Source organism: Ranitomeya imitator, chromosome 6, assembly GCF_032444005.1.
Source record: "Ranitomeya imitator isolate aRanImi1 chromosome 6, aRanImi1.pri, whole genome shotgun sequence".
NCBI lineage: Eukaryota > Metazoa > Chordata > Amphibia > Anura > Dendrobatidae > Ranitomeya > Ranitomeya imitator.
The window spans coordinates 62,504,962-62,518,965 of NC_091287.1; the positions used below are offsets into that span (position 1 = coordinate 62,504,962).

At 47.8% G+C, this 14,004-nt stretch overlaps 1 protein-coding gene across 2 annotated transcripts in view; it reads left to right on the forward strand.

The window, feature by feature from the left end:
* The window catches only part of ESYT2 (extended synaptotagmin 2), a 152,717-nt gene that overhangs the window by 104,041 nt on the left and 34,672 nt on the right, over positions 1-14,004 (forward strand). For both annotated transcript variants that reach the window (XM_069729714.1, XM_069729713.1), the window contains exons 7-11: positions 338-393; positions 4,167-4,287; positions 6,013-6,189; positions 8,319-8,401; positions 12,778-12,826. In XM_069729714.1, the coding sequence (XP_069585815.1) occupies positions 338-393; positions 4,167-4,287; positions 6,013-6,189; positions 8,319-8,401; positions 12,778-12,826 (486 nt within the window). The remainder of the gene's footprint in view (positions 1-337; positions 394-4,166; positions 4,288-6,012; positions 6,190-8,318; positions 8,402-12,777; positions 12,827-14,004) is intronic.

A 14,004-nucleotide genomic window follows, 5' to 3' on the forward strand; every position in this document is an offset into this window, starting at 1 on the left:
CAATTATGACCCATACCATGTGCTCCTCTGCAGACTGTGCCCCCTCCTGAATGCTGGAAATGTGCTGTAGCAACAGGGAAATTTCGAGCTTCGCGACCTCTCTGGTCCTTGTGACTTGCCCTGCAGTAAGGACTTGCCGAGGTGGCTATGCGAGGTGCAGCTTTCTTCTTTGGCTTCTAGCACGCTCAGCTGTTTCTGGAAGTCCCATAGAAGTGAATGGGGAGAGTCGCACATGCCCCGCCACCTCGCCATTCACAGAGGCACAAGACGGAGATGTCTGGTTTGTGGTCACTTTGTCATTTTTTTGACTAATTTTTTCCTCTTTTTTTTTTTTTAGCTCCTAGATATTAACTGGACAGGACTTACAAATATGTTGGATATTCCTGGTCTGAAGTAAGTACAGAAAGTCATTTCTATGATCAAAACACTAACTAAATGACTTATACAAGTATGTAAGGGGATGTAGCCCCTATAAAATCCCATCTTTAGTATAACTTTTTAGTGGTTTAGTTGCTAGAAAAGAAAACTATTTTGTGTGCAAATGAGGGGGCTCAGTGCACCCTTGGTGTGACCGAGGATCCAGGGCACCACTCTGCCCTACATTTACATATTGGGCTATGTAATATTTCATGTGATAATGCTGAAACTCATCTGAACTGAAGTAGCCGCTCTGCACGGACACTGCAGCCGCGCTCACATAGTGTCATTGCCGCTGTCTGCAGCCGCGCTCACACAGTGTCATTGCCACTGTCTTCAGCCGCGCTCACATAGTCATTGCCGCTGTCTGCAGCCGCGCTCACATAGTGTCATTGCCGCTGTCTGCAGCCGCGCTCACATAGTGTCATTGCCGCTGTCTACAGCCGCGCTCAGTGTCATTGCCGCTGTCTACAGCCAAGCTGTGTCATTGCCGCTGTCTACAGCCAAGCTGTGTCATTGCCGCTGTCTACAGCCGCTCTCAGTGTCACTGCCACTGTCTGCAGCCGCGCTCCCATAGTGTTACTGCCACTGTCTTCAGCCGCTCTCACATAGTGTCACTGCCGCTGTCTGCAGCCGCGCTCACATAGTCATTGCCGCTGTCTGCAGCCGCGCTCACATAGTGTCACTGCCGCTGTCTGCAGCCGCGCTCACATAGTCATTGCCGCTGTCTGCAGCCACGCTCACATAGTGTCACTGCCACTGTCTGCAGCTGCGCTCACATAGTGTCATTGCCGCTGTCTGCAGCCGCGCTCAGTGTCATTGCCGCTGTCTACAGCCACGCTCAGTGTCATTGCCGCTGTCTGCAGCCGCGCTCACATAGTGTCATTGCCGCTGTCTGCAGCCGCGCTCACATAGTGTCATTGCCGCTGTCTGCAGCCGCTCTGTGTCATTGCCACTGTATGCAGCCGCGCTCACATAGTGTCATTGCCGCTGTCTGCAGCCGCGCTCACATAGTGTCATTGCCGCTGTCTGCAGCCGCTCTGTCATTGCCGCTGTATGCAGCCGCGCTCACATAGTGTCATTGCCGCTGTCTGCAGCCGCGCTCACATAGTGTCATTGCCGCTGTGTGCAGCCGCTCTGTGTCATTGCCGCTGTATGCAGCCGCGCTCACATAGTGTCATTGCCGCTGTCTGCAGCTGCTCTCACATAGTGTCATTGTCGCTGTCTGCAGCTGCGCTCACATAGTGTCATTGCCGCTGTCTGCAGCTGCTCTGTGTCATTGCCGCTGTCTACAGCCGCGCTCACATAGTGTCATTGTCGCTGTCTGCAGCCGCGCTCACATAGTGTCATTGCTGCTGTCTGCAGCTGCGCTCACATAGTGTCATTGCCGCTGTCTGCAGCCGCGCTCACATAGTGTCATTGCCGCTGTCTGCAGCGGCGCTCACATAGTGTCATTGTCGCTGTCTGCAGCTGCGCTCACATAGTGTCATTGTCGCTGTCTGCAGCTGCGCTCACAGTGTCATTGCCGCTGTCTGCAGCCGCTCTGTGTCATTGCCGCTGTCTACAGCCGCGCTCACATAGTGTCATTGTCGCTGTCTGCAGCCGCGCTCACATAGTGTCATTGTCGCTGTCTGCAGCTGCACTCACATAGTGTCATTGTCGCTGTCTGCAGCCGCTCTGTCATTGCCGCTGTCTACAGCCGCGCTCACATAGTGTCATTGTCGCTGTCTGCAGCTGCGCTCACATAGTGTCATTGCCGCTGTCTGCAGCCGCTCTGTGTCATTGCCGCTGTCTGCAGCCGCGCTCACATAGTGTCATTGCCGCTGTCTGCAGCCGCGCTCACATAGTGTCATTGCCGCTGTCTGCAGCCGCGCTCACATAGTGTCATTGCCGCTGTCTGCAGCCGCGCTCACATAGTGTCATTGCCGCTGTCTGCAGCTGCGCTCACATAGTGTCATTGTCGCTGTCTGCAGCCGCGCTTACATAGTGTCATTGCCGCTGTCTGCAGCTGCGCTCACATAGTGTCATTGCCGCTGTCTGCAGCCGCTCTGTGTCATTGCCGCTGTCTGCAGCCGCGCTCACATAGTGTCATTGCCGCTGTCTGCAGCCGCGCTCACATAGTGTCATTGTCGCTGTCTGCAGCCGCGCTCACATAGTGTCATTGCCGCTGTCTTCTACCGTCCTTGGAACTGTACTGCGGCCAGGAGTGCCAAGGTTGAGAGCTGGCAATGCCACTATGTGACTGTCTTCAGTGTCTGTGCGTAGACGCTAGCGAAGTTCTGGCAGCGTCAATCAATATGACATGCTCCACATGCAAATTGAAGGGTATAATGGTGCAGAGCTCTTCACCCCACCATGGGTGCACCAAAGCCTCTCCATTTGCATACACATTTTGTGGGGCAATTTAACCAATAGAAACTATACTATGATTTTTAAGGTCTAAGTCCCCTAAATACCTGTATGGCTAGTTTCACACTAGCATTTTGCTGAGCTGCGGACTTCCTCTGTGAAGCCCCGCCCACAGCCGCACCTCCGTTGCTTAGCTCCGCCTACATCCGCATCTGGCCTGCGTACCTATATTTAACATTAGGTACGCAGGTCGTGTGGAGGTAGGCGTCGTTGTGACAATGCAGAGAAAAAAGTTCCAACCAGCTGCTTTCGACGTGGGTCGTCTCATCGTCAAAACGACGCATGTGGAGGCATCTGCATACATCCGCACGACCTGCGTACCTAATGATAAATATAGGTATGCAGGCCGCGTGCGGGGCTTCACAGAGGAAGTCCGCAGCTCAGCAATGAGCAAAACGCTAGTCTGAAACTAGCCAAAGTGGTTTAGTTAGCAATTTGGATGTGTCAGACTCCCTTTCACTGTCACTATGGATTGAGAATATACATGGGATTATAATGCACATATGGATTATAAATGGGGTTAAATTAGGGTTCTATTTACCCAATTATAATGTTCTGTACACACAGAAGTTTGGAAAGATCAATGCAAAGGAACCAAAGCATGAAAACAGTCTTTCCATACATTGAACTGACTCCTAGTGAAAGAATGTTTGCTGTGCATATCCCAAAAATAATAGTAATCATAATACTGTTATCTTCTCCTGACTGACAGAACATGTTCAGTAAACTTGAGTAAACTATGTTGCACCGTGATTGACAGAACTTGTTCAGTAAACAAAAGGGAATCGGCAGGGTCCCTGCATGGGGATCGGCAGGGTCCCTGTAGGGGATCGGCAGGGTCCCTGTAGGGGATCGGCAGGGTCCCTGTAGGGGATCGGCAGGGTCCCTGTATGGGGATCGGCAGGGTCCCTGTATGGGGATCGGCAGGGTCCCTGTATGGGGATCGGCAGGGTCCCTGTATGGGGATCGGCAGGGTCCCTGTATGGGGATCGGCAGGGTCCCTGTATGGGGATCGGCAGGGTCCCTGTATGGGGATCGGCAGGGTCCCTGTATGGGAATCGGCAGGGTCCCTGTATGGGAATCGGCAGGGTCCCTGTATGGGAATCGGCAGGGTCCCTGTATGGGAATCGGCAGGGTCCCTGTAGGGGATCGGCAGGGTCCCTGTAGGGGATCGGCAGGGTCCCTGTATGGGGATCGGCAGGGTCCCTGTAGGGAATCGGCAGGGTCCCTGTAGGGATCAGTGATACAAAGACTAGGTGATGTGTTTCACATCCTATAATTATAATGGTCGTGCATGGTACTGAAAAGTGAAGTTACTTAATTTTTTTTTTCTTGAACAGTGGAGTCTCTGATACTATAATTTTGGATATTATATCCAACTACTTGGTTCTGCCAAATCGCATCACTGTGCCGCTTGTGAGTGATCTGCAGATTGCACAGCTTCGCTTCCCTATTCCCAAGGTGAGTAGAAAAAGAAAAGGCTTATCATTGTGTATTAATGAGTTTTTTACATGGCCCTAGTACTTACCTGGCCATTCCTACAGTAATACGCAAATAAAAATGCCATTTTACTTACTGAAAGATAAGCTGATCACAAACGATCCTGCTACCCAAACCCCACTGATCAGCCATAGTCAGGTAGGGAGCCCATTAGTAAGTGTTCAGTTTCCCTGTAGCGCCACCTCAGGGGAAATAAAGCATTACACTTTGCCTTTTGAATGCGATCTGTGTATTGCAGGGAAGGCTGGGTCCTCCAAACTCTTGGTAGCTGCTCTGGTCTACAGCTAATTTATTGTTTGATGGACCCCCTCTATTAAAGAGAACCTGTCAGCAGGATCATCCATGTGAAACTAAAGGTATGGGCAGAATGGCCTATCATACTGATTTACTACATACCTTTAGTGTAAAAATCTGCAGCCTGGTTTTCGTTATATCCTCATGATAGATTTAGTTTTTGATTTTAGTGCTTTGTGGCGGGACCATGCGTGGGGTCTTCTTCAGCTCAGAGGGCTCAGCCACAGCCTCTCCACTGCTTCTGTTGAATTCATCATGCATTCATTTAAATTTTGGGCTGGCACCATCTTAGCTGTGGGCGGTGCTCTCGCTGGTGGCGGTCTTCATGAAAATGGCATCGGCGCATGCCAAGATTGTCCTCTAATGGTCTTCAGGACAATGGCGTCGGGAGGTGACACGTGCAGAATGAGATCTTGGCTCGTCATTGACCGCCACCGGCGAGAGCGCCAGCCCAAAATCTTAATGAATGCCTGATGATGAATGGAACAAAGTGGATGGGCCGTGGCTGAGCCGAAGACCCTGCCCACAGTCCCACCACGAAGCACCGAGGAAACTGAAATTTATCATGATCATTTAAAGAAAACCTGGCTCTAGGTTTTACACTAAAAGCCTGTATTAAATCAGTATGACAGCGCCATTCTGCCCTTGCCTTTAGTTTTACATGGATGATCCTGATGAGGATATTTGCAAACTTCTTCTAAACAAAAGAAAAACCATCTTTAATGAATTGTTAAAACATTTTTCAGATTCGTATAGATAAATAATAATCTAATGTAATAAGGTCCTTCCATTGAATAGATTGCATACGGTTTCATTTAGTCAACCCAAAGGTGTCCATATGACTAAATGTTGGCAAAACCTGCTGATTTGATGGATCAGCCCAGCAGCCGCTTTGTAAGGCGGTCAATAGACCAATGCCAGTTGTCAAGGAGAATTGGGCATGTTGGATCTTGATTCTTTGTTCCAATGTGAAATAAACTCTTTCCCATTGAATAACGTGTATCCTAAGCCATTCCATCTTTATAGTGGGGTCATGAGGGAAAGCTTTGGGCTGACAGCTATCTTGCATGTATGGCTACCTTTTAGGTGACCACCTGGCTGTTTCTTGCCAAGTCTTGGTCTGAATGTTAATATTTTTATCAGGGATTGACAATTTTTTAACATTTTAAAAAAATTTTTTTATTCTGATGTTGCCTTGCTTTGCTTTGTCAGAGATGACAAGTATTAGTCAAATTTTGTTCTCCTTTTTATATTCCCAGGTATTATGGAGGGTCTCGTATTAGCGTGTAGTATTCTTGTTGATATAGCACATTTCCAAAAATCGGGTCTCCTTGGACCTCCTTTTCCGTCTAGCCAACACATTTTCTGATTCATCCTATTCATGATTAACAGGGAGTTTTGAGGATACATTTTATAGAAGCTCACGATTTGATGTGGAAGGACACGTATATGAAAGGGCTTGTGAAGGGAAAGTCGGACCCGTACGGCGTGATCAGGATTGGCAATCAGGTGTTCCAGAGTAAAGTCATCAAAGAGAATCTAAACCCTAAGTGGAATGAAGTATATGAGGTAAGGAACGTGCGGGTGGTGGTCTCTGCCGGGCAGGTTCAGGTGTTCACATGTTCTAGTAATTGTAGTGTTTGACTTCACAAAGATTTCAGGTTAAACATAGTGAATGGTATGTGGTGTAGAATTATTGCAAAGATGTGCCCGAGGACACAATGGCCCCAACCTATTAAGACTGGTGTTTCGTATTCCAGTGTTAATGAGGAGCGTGCAGAAATAAGATGCTCTGAATTCATTAACAGGCCCACGCTATTTTATGAATCTGGCGCCTTAGAATGGTTACTCCACTTCTGGCATTAGAAACACCACTTTCCATGAAGTTGACAGGCGGCATAGTCACGACCCAGCTCCTCCCCAGTCACAGCCTTTTGACAGCTTCTTGAAACTGGCGATGCCAAAAGCCACATTATTTTTGCAACTATTCTAAGAGTTTTTTTTTCTGCTGTAAACACTGTGATGTATCGGCACCTATATATTGCCATGTTTGTATAGCCATTTCATTAATCCAAAGGAAACACTTAGAATTTGCTTGCACTTCTCTCTCCAGTGGAGCTCGCTGGCTGAGAGGTGGAGCTCGCTGGCTGAGAGGTGGAGCTCGCTGGCTGAGAGGTGGAGCTCGCTGGCTGAGAGGTGGAGCTCGCTGGCTGAGAGGTGGAGCTCGCTGGCTGAGAGGTGGAGCTCGCTGGCTGAGAGGTGGAGCTCGCTGGCTGAGAGGTGGAGCTCGCTGGCTGAGAGGTGGAGCTCGCTGGCTGAGAGGTGGAGCTCGCTGGCTGAGAGGTGGAGCTCGCTGGCTGAGAGGTGGAGCTCGCTGGCTGAGAGGTGGAGCTCGCTGGCTGAGAGGTGGAGCTTCGGTTAGAGTAGTAGCTTCTTCTCTTCTATTCTGACCCAGGGTTGTGACTATGGAAGGAATGGACAAGAAGAGGAAAGACTCCGGATATACATTATCTGTATTCTGCACGAGACTGAGTGAGCAGAAGCCGTAACTTTCATAATGACCGATGCCATGGAATGTTCTGTCCTTAGGAGTGTTAGTAAGAGCAGCTATACAGCACAAGTTGATGTAACCAGGGAGATCTGTATTAGGGAAATTCATAAATGAATTTGTAGGATTGGGACATAAGGGAGGAATGAAATCATTTCATTGTCTGATAGATGATTGTGAACACTGATCCACAGTGAGTTTGGAATTTACCTAGTTGTGTGTTATACCTGATAACGTTAGAGGACACACTGAATAAATGTGCCATTGTATCAGCTCGGTATATGCCCTGACCATAAAGGTCACGAACAAAGTTAGAGGTTGTCCACTACTTTTTTCATAGATGACCTATCCTTAGATTGTGTGATCGACCGGGACCGGCAGCCCCCTGATCAGATGTTATCGGTGTCAGCTACCTGGTAGTGGCCAGGTGCTTAGTGCTGCACATACACCTCCTATTCAGGTCAATGGAAGGCAGATGTGCAGTGCTCTATCAGAAGAATGCCAGCTCTGCAAGTGAGTACTTCCAGCCGGTGGCCGCCAATACCGATAACAGCTGATCGGCAGAGGTGCATGTGTCAGACCCCGGCCTATCAGATAGGTCATCAATGGAAAAGTACTGGACAACCTCTTAAGTTTTAATCAATAGATCTTTGAACAATATTTTCCATAATTGAGTGTTTGAAAAATATGTCCCTGTGCTGAGATCTTATAAATGTGCCCCTGCTGTGTTCTGTGTAATGGCTGTGTCTGACCGTGCAGGAACATGACCTGACCATACAGAAAATGCTTGAAAATGCGCAGGAAAATCTTTTATCTCACAAAAAGAATCAGCTGTGATCCCTCGCAGTAATGTCGGTATACTCTCTTGCTTCCTCCCCTGCCCAGGAGCTGTGGTATGATCAGACCTTGTCCCTGTACGGTCACACAGCCATTACACAGTACACAGCAGGAGCACATTTATAAGATTTTCTCAGCACAGGAACATTTTTTTTTTTTAAAACACCTCCAATTGCAGAACTTATTATTATTCAGAGATCTACTAATTAAAATATGCTTTATTCATGGGAAACCCCTTTAAAGTACTTCATCACAGGTGAAATTTTTTACTTTTCTGTGCATCTATAATTTTTCCACCATTTCCCATTTCCAGGCTTTAATTTATGAGCACCCGGGCCAGGAACTGGAGATAGAGCTATTCGATGAAGATACTGATAAAGATGATTTCTTGGGGAAGTGAGTGTCCGATTTCCTTTGTTACTTCTTCTTTACCTGTTGCATTTTGCAAGGTTTCCTGGTTGAGGTTTCAGATTAGTCAAGGGTCAGTAGCAGGGTTGTGGAGTCAGTAAGCCAAAGCCCCAACTCCCTCATACATGGCTCATGTTTAAGTGATTAAGTTTACTATAGTAAAATGGTAACATCAAGATTTTCATCATCATTATGATACAATAATCAAACTATTTACTTGCCTTAATCTTGTGTTCCTGTTCGCTCTAGCAGTTCTTGAGATGAATGCAGGCATTCCTTCCCAGTGCCTCTTTGCTCTGATTTGTAGAGGAGGAGCTTCACCACTGAGCATGTGCATAAAGTGCAGACTCCGACCTCCCACCCCTGATCACTAATTGAGCATGTGCGTAAAGTGCAGCAAAGATTCATCTCAACTCCGACCTCCCAGCCCTGGTCACTACTGAGCATGTACATAAAGTGCAGCACAGACTCAGCTCAACTCCGACCTCCCAGCACTGGTCACTACTGAGCATGTACATAAAGTGCAGCACAGACTCAGCTCAACTCCGACCTCCCAGCCCTGGTCACTACTGAGCATGTACATAAAGTGCAGCACAGACTCATCTCAACTCCGACCTCCCAGCACTGGTCACTACTAAGCATGTACATAAAGTGCAGCACAGACTCATCTCAACTCCGACCTCCCAGCCCTGGTCACTACTGAGCATGTACATAAAGTGCAGCACAGACTCATCTCAACTCCGACCTCCCAGCACTGGTCACTACTAAGCATGTACATAAAGTGCAGCACAGACTCATCTCAACTCCGACCTCCCAGCCCTGGTCACTACTGAGCATGTACATAAAGTGCAGCACAGACTCATCTCAACTAAAGCTGAGATCCTTCGATTAGGGGCAGAACAGGCATTTATAGGACATTTTATAACTTTCCCAAATTATTCTGAAAAAATATTCAGCACATACTGCATTGTACTACTGTACCCAATGTATTATATATTTCAGTAGTCTGAGTTGGTCCACTTTATACCGACACCGACTCCACAGCACAGAACAGTAGTTTCCAGGCATGGACTAGGATCAGCTATGTGTCCAGAACAGAACCAATACTTGTCCTCCTACCACAGGACACTCTTTTAATGTCCTTGTTAAAAGCTCTCCTCCCCACACATGGTCGTCCTCAACAATTTCTGAGGGTCTTGCTGACCATCCAATGAGGGCTCCTGACACATCAATGTTCAATTTAATTGTTAATGCCCAATCCTTTTTTTTTTTTTCCCTCAGGACAGATAAAATGTATCTGACAGCAAATTACTCTGCTCTTCCCAGAGAGGACACGTGAACACTCAGCGGGAACGTTCACATATATGGGGGCGTCCGGAGGATAGCTGTCACAAGCACTTATATGGTGGCGTTCTGAGGATAGCTGTCACATGCACACATAGATGGGGGCTCTGAGGATAGCTGTCACATGCACATTTATGGGGTTGTTCTGAAGATCGCTGTCACATTCACTTATATGGGGGGTTCTGAGGATCACTGTCACATGCACACATATAGGGGCGTTCTGAGGATCGCTGTCACATGCACTTATATGGGGGTTCTGAGGATCACTGTCACATGCACTTATATGGGGGTACTGAGGATCACTGTCACATGCACTTATATGGGGGTACTGAGGATCGCTGTCACATGCACTTATATGGGGGTTCTGAGGATCGCTGTCACATGCACTTATATGGGGGTTCTGAGGATCACTGTCACATGCACTTATATGGGGGTACTGAGGATAGCTGTCACATGCACTGATATGGGGGCATACTGAGGATAGCTGTCACATGCACATTTATGGGGGCGTTCTGAAGATAGCTTTCACATGCACTTATATGGGGCGTTCTGAGGATAGCTGTCACATGCACTTATATGGGGGCGTTCTGAGGATAGCTGTCACATGCACTTATATGGGGGCATTCTGAGGATCGTGGTCACATGCACTTATATGGGGGGTTCTGAGGATCACTTTCACATGCACACATATAGGGGCGTTCTGAGGATCGCTGCACATGCACTGATATGGGGGCATTCTGAGGATAGCTGTCACATGCACTGATATAGGGGCGTTCTGAGGATAGCTGTCACATGCACTGATATAGGGGCTTTCTGAGGATAGCTGTCACATGCACTTATATGGGGGCGTTCTGAGGATAGCTGTCACATGCACTTATATGGGGGTGTTCTGAGGATAGCTGTCACATGCACATTTATGGGGGCGTTCTGAGGATAGCTGTCACATGCACATATAGGGGCGTTCTGAGGATCGCTGTCACATGCACTTATATGGGGGCATTCTGAGGATCGCTGTCACATGCACTTATATGGGGGCATTCTGAGGATCGCTGTCACATGCACACATATAGGGGTGTTCTGAGGATAGCTGTCACATGCACTTACGTGGGGGGGTTCTGAGGATCACTGTCACATGCACATTTATGGGGGGCGTTCTGAAGATAGCTGTCACATGCACTTATATGGGGCGTTCTGAGGATAGCTGTCACATGCACATTTATGGGGGCGTACTGAGGATAGCTGTCACATGCACTGATATGGGGGCATTCTGAGGATAGCTGTCACATGCACATTTATGGGGGCATTCTGAGGATCGTGCTCACATGCACACATATAGTGGTGTTCTGAGGATAGCTGTCACATGCACTTATATGGGGGCGTTCTGAGGATAGCTGTCACCTGCACATTTATGGGGGCGTACTGAGGATAGCTGTCACATGCACTGATATGGGGGTGTACTGAGGATAGCTGTCACATGCACATTTATGGGGGTGTTCTGAGGATAGCTGTCACATGCACTTATATGGGGGCGTTCTGAAGATAGCTGTCACATGCACTTATATGGGGGCGTTCTGAAGATAGCTGTCACATGCACTTATATGGGGGCGTTCTGAAGATAGCTGTCACATGCACTTATATGGGGGCGTACTGAGGATAGCTGTCACATGCACTGATATGGGGGTGTACTGAGTATAGCTGTCACATGCACTTATATGGGGGTTCTGAAGATCGCTGTCACATGCACTTATTTGGGGGGTTCTGAGGATAGCTGTCACATGCACTTATATGGGGGGTTCTGTGGATAGCTGTCACATGCACTTATATGGGGGGTTCTGTGGATAGCTGTCACATGCACTTATATGGGGGGTTCTGTGGATCGCTGTCACATGCACTTATATGGGGGGTTCTGTGAATCGCTGTCACATGCACTTACGTGGGGGGGTTCTGAGGATCACTGTCACATGCACTTATATGGGGGCGTTCTGAGGATAGCTGTCACATGCACTTACATGGGGGCGTTCTGAGGATAGCTGGCACATGCACTTATATGGGGGCGTTCTGAGGATAGCTGTCACATGCACTGATATGGGGGCGTTCTGAGGATAGCTGTCACATGCACTGATATGGGGGCGTTCTGAGGATAGCTGTCACATGCTCTTATATGGGGCGTTCTGAGGATAGCTGTCACATGCACTTATATGGGGGCGTTCTGAAGATAGCTGTCACATGCACTTATATGGGGGCGTTCTGAAGATAGCTGTCACATGCACTTATATGGAGGCGTTCTGAAGATAGCTGTCACATGCACTTATATGGAGGCGTTCTGAAGATAGCTGTCACATGCACTTATATGGAGGCGTTCTGAGGATAGCTGTCACATGCACTTATATGGGGCGTTCTGAAGATAGCTGTCACATGCACTTATATGGAGGCGTTCTGAGGATAGCTGTCACATTCCTGAGCCTTATACGCTGTATGGGAACTTCTAGTTTTGCTCCCCAGAGATTCTATGTTATAGAGGTTTTCCATAGCAAAACACTTTTATATATGATAAACTATAAACATAGGAGATAGTCACCCTCCCCAGGTCCAGCGCCAGCTTTACCCATCTGCTCTGTTTCCTTGTGTTTTAGCTGCAGCAGAGACCTCACGACTTCAGCGTACATCACTGCTGCAGCCAATCGCCGAGCTCAGTATATATCACGGAGCTCAGTGGCTTTACCGAAGTTGTGACGTCTCCGTTGCAGACAGAAAGCCGAAGCTGGACCCAGGGAGGAGGGTGTGAGTTTCTAAGGGAAATCGGGAAGATTGTAATATTTTTTTTGAGGAGATTTGGCTCTTTTTTTCCGTTGATCTAGAAACTCTATAAAATCTAAATCCTTCCTCTGTGAGTCACAAATGGGTATAATGTCCGCAGCACTAACATGTAATAATAGAGAAAAGTCCCTCACAGAAAGATAATGAAGGACAGGAAATACATTTTTCAGTCAGCGCCTTAAACATTTTTGGTTTTCTTTCAGCCTCTTGATTGATTTGGCTGAAGTGGAGAAGGAGAGAGTGGTGGATGAGGTAAGTGGCCATTTGGTGCCTTCGGGGACTGTATTGGGCTACGTTCACACTCTACATTAGGAGTATTCATCGGCAGAGCTCATATGTCACATATATCTGTATGTCTCCATGTACCGGAGTCTCTCCGGCCTCCCATGTCTTGTATGGCTTCTTCTCTGCTGTATGGAGAAATCCTGCACCAAAAATGTCCCGCATGGTAAGTGATCTGCCGTCTCCTCCCAGCACCGGCAGCATGCGGGGTCCCGGCTGTCTCACGGACCATGTGCTCTCAGATCACAGCCGGACTCCCTCCAGATCGCAGGCTTTATGTCACCATTCAGATGTATTATGACGAGTGCTGTCTGCGTTACACACGGACCAGTGATTTTCTATTCAGCTGCTCAGATAATAGAACTGAATGTCCGTGTGAAATAAATCGCAGTATTGCCCGTTCAAGTATATATGTGGGGAAAAAAACCACAGATCCAATACGGATCATCCTTATTGCATCCTTGCAATTATTAATATAGGAAACTGTATTTGGTCTTGTACATTTTTTTTTAACTGGTGATGTGTAACATGGATGTCACAGTGATGTAAAATAGGAAAATTGATGACCATACGGATGAAATTGTTCATTTTGTTTTTTTGCATCAATATTGGCCAATTTTTCATACTCTTATCTGAACCCGGTCTAAAGCGTGGAAGAATTGTGGTTATGGTGACGCTTTGGTTTTAGTAAAAATGGCGATTGGGTGAAGAGATCAGGAGACATTACCCGGAGAGAATCCGTCCAGGGACTGCGGTGTCGGTGCACTACCCGATAAGGAAAGTGAACACACATCAAAGGCTCAATTTTCAATTCGGGACTTTAAATATAGGTAATTATTAGTGATGAGTGAACGAGCTGGGATAAGGTGTTATCTGAGCATGCTCTGGTGCTATCAGAGTATCTCGGGCGTGCTGGAATAATATGTGAGTCCCCGCAGCTGCATGTCTCACAGCTGTTAGGACGGCGACAACACATTCAGGAATTTCCTGTTAGACAATCCCTGCATGTGTTGCAGCTGTTGAACAGACATGAGACATGCAGCCGAGGGGAGTCGCACATATTATTCCAGCACGCCGGAGTCACTCGGTTAGCACCCGAGCATGCTCAGATAACACCTTATCCCAGCACACTCGCTCATCACACTAGT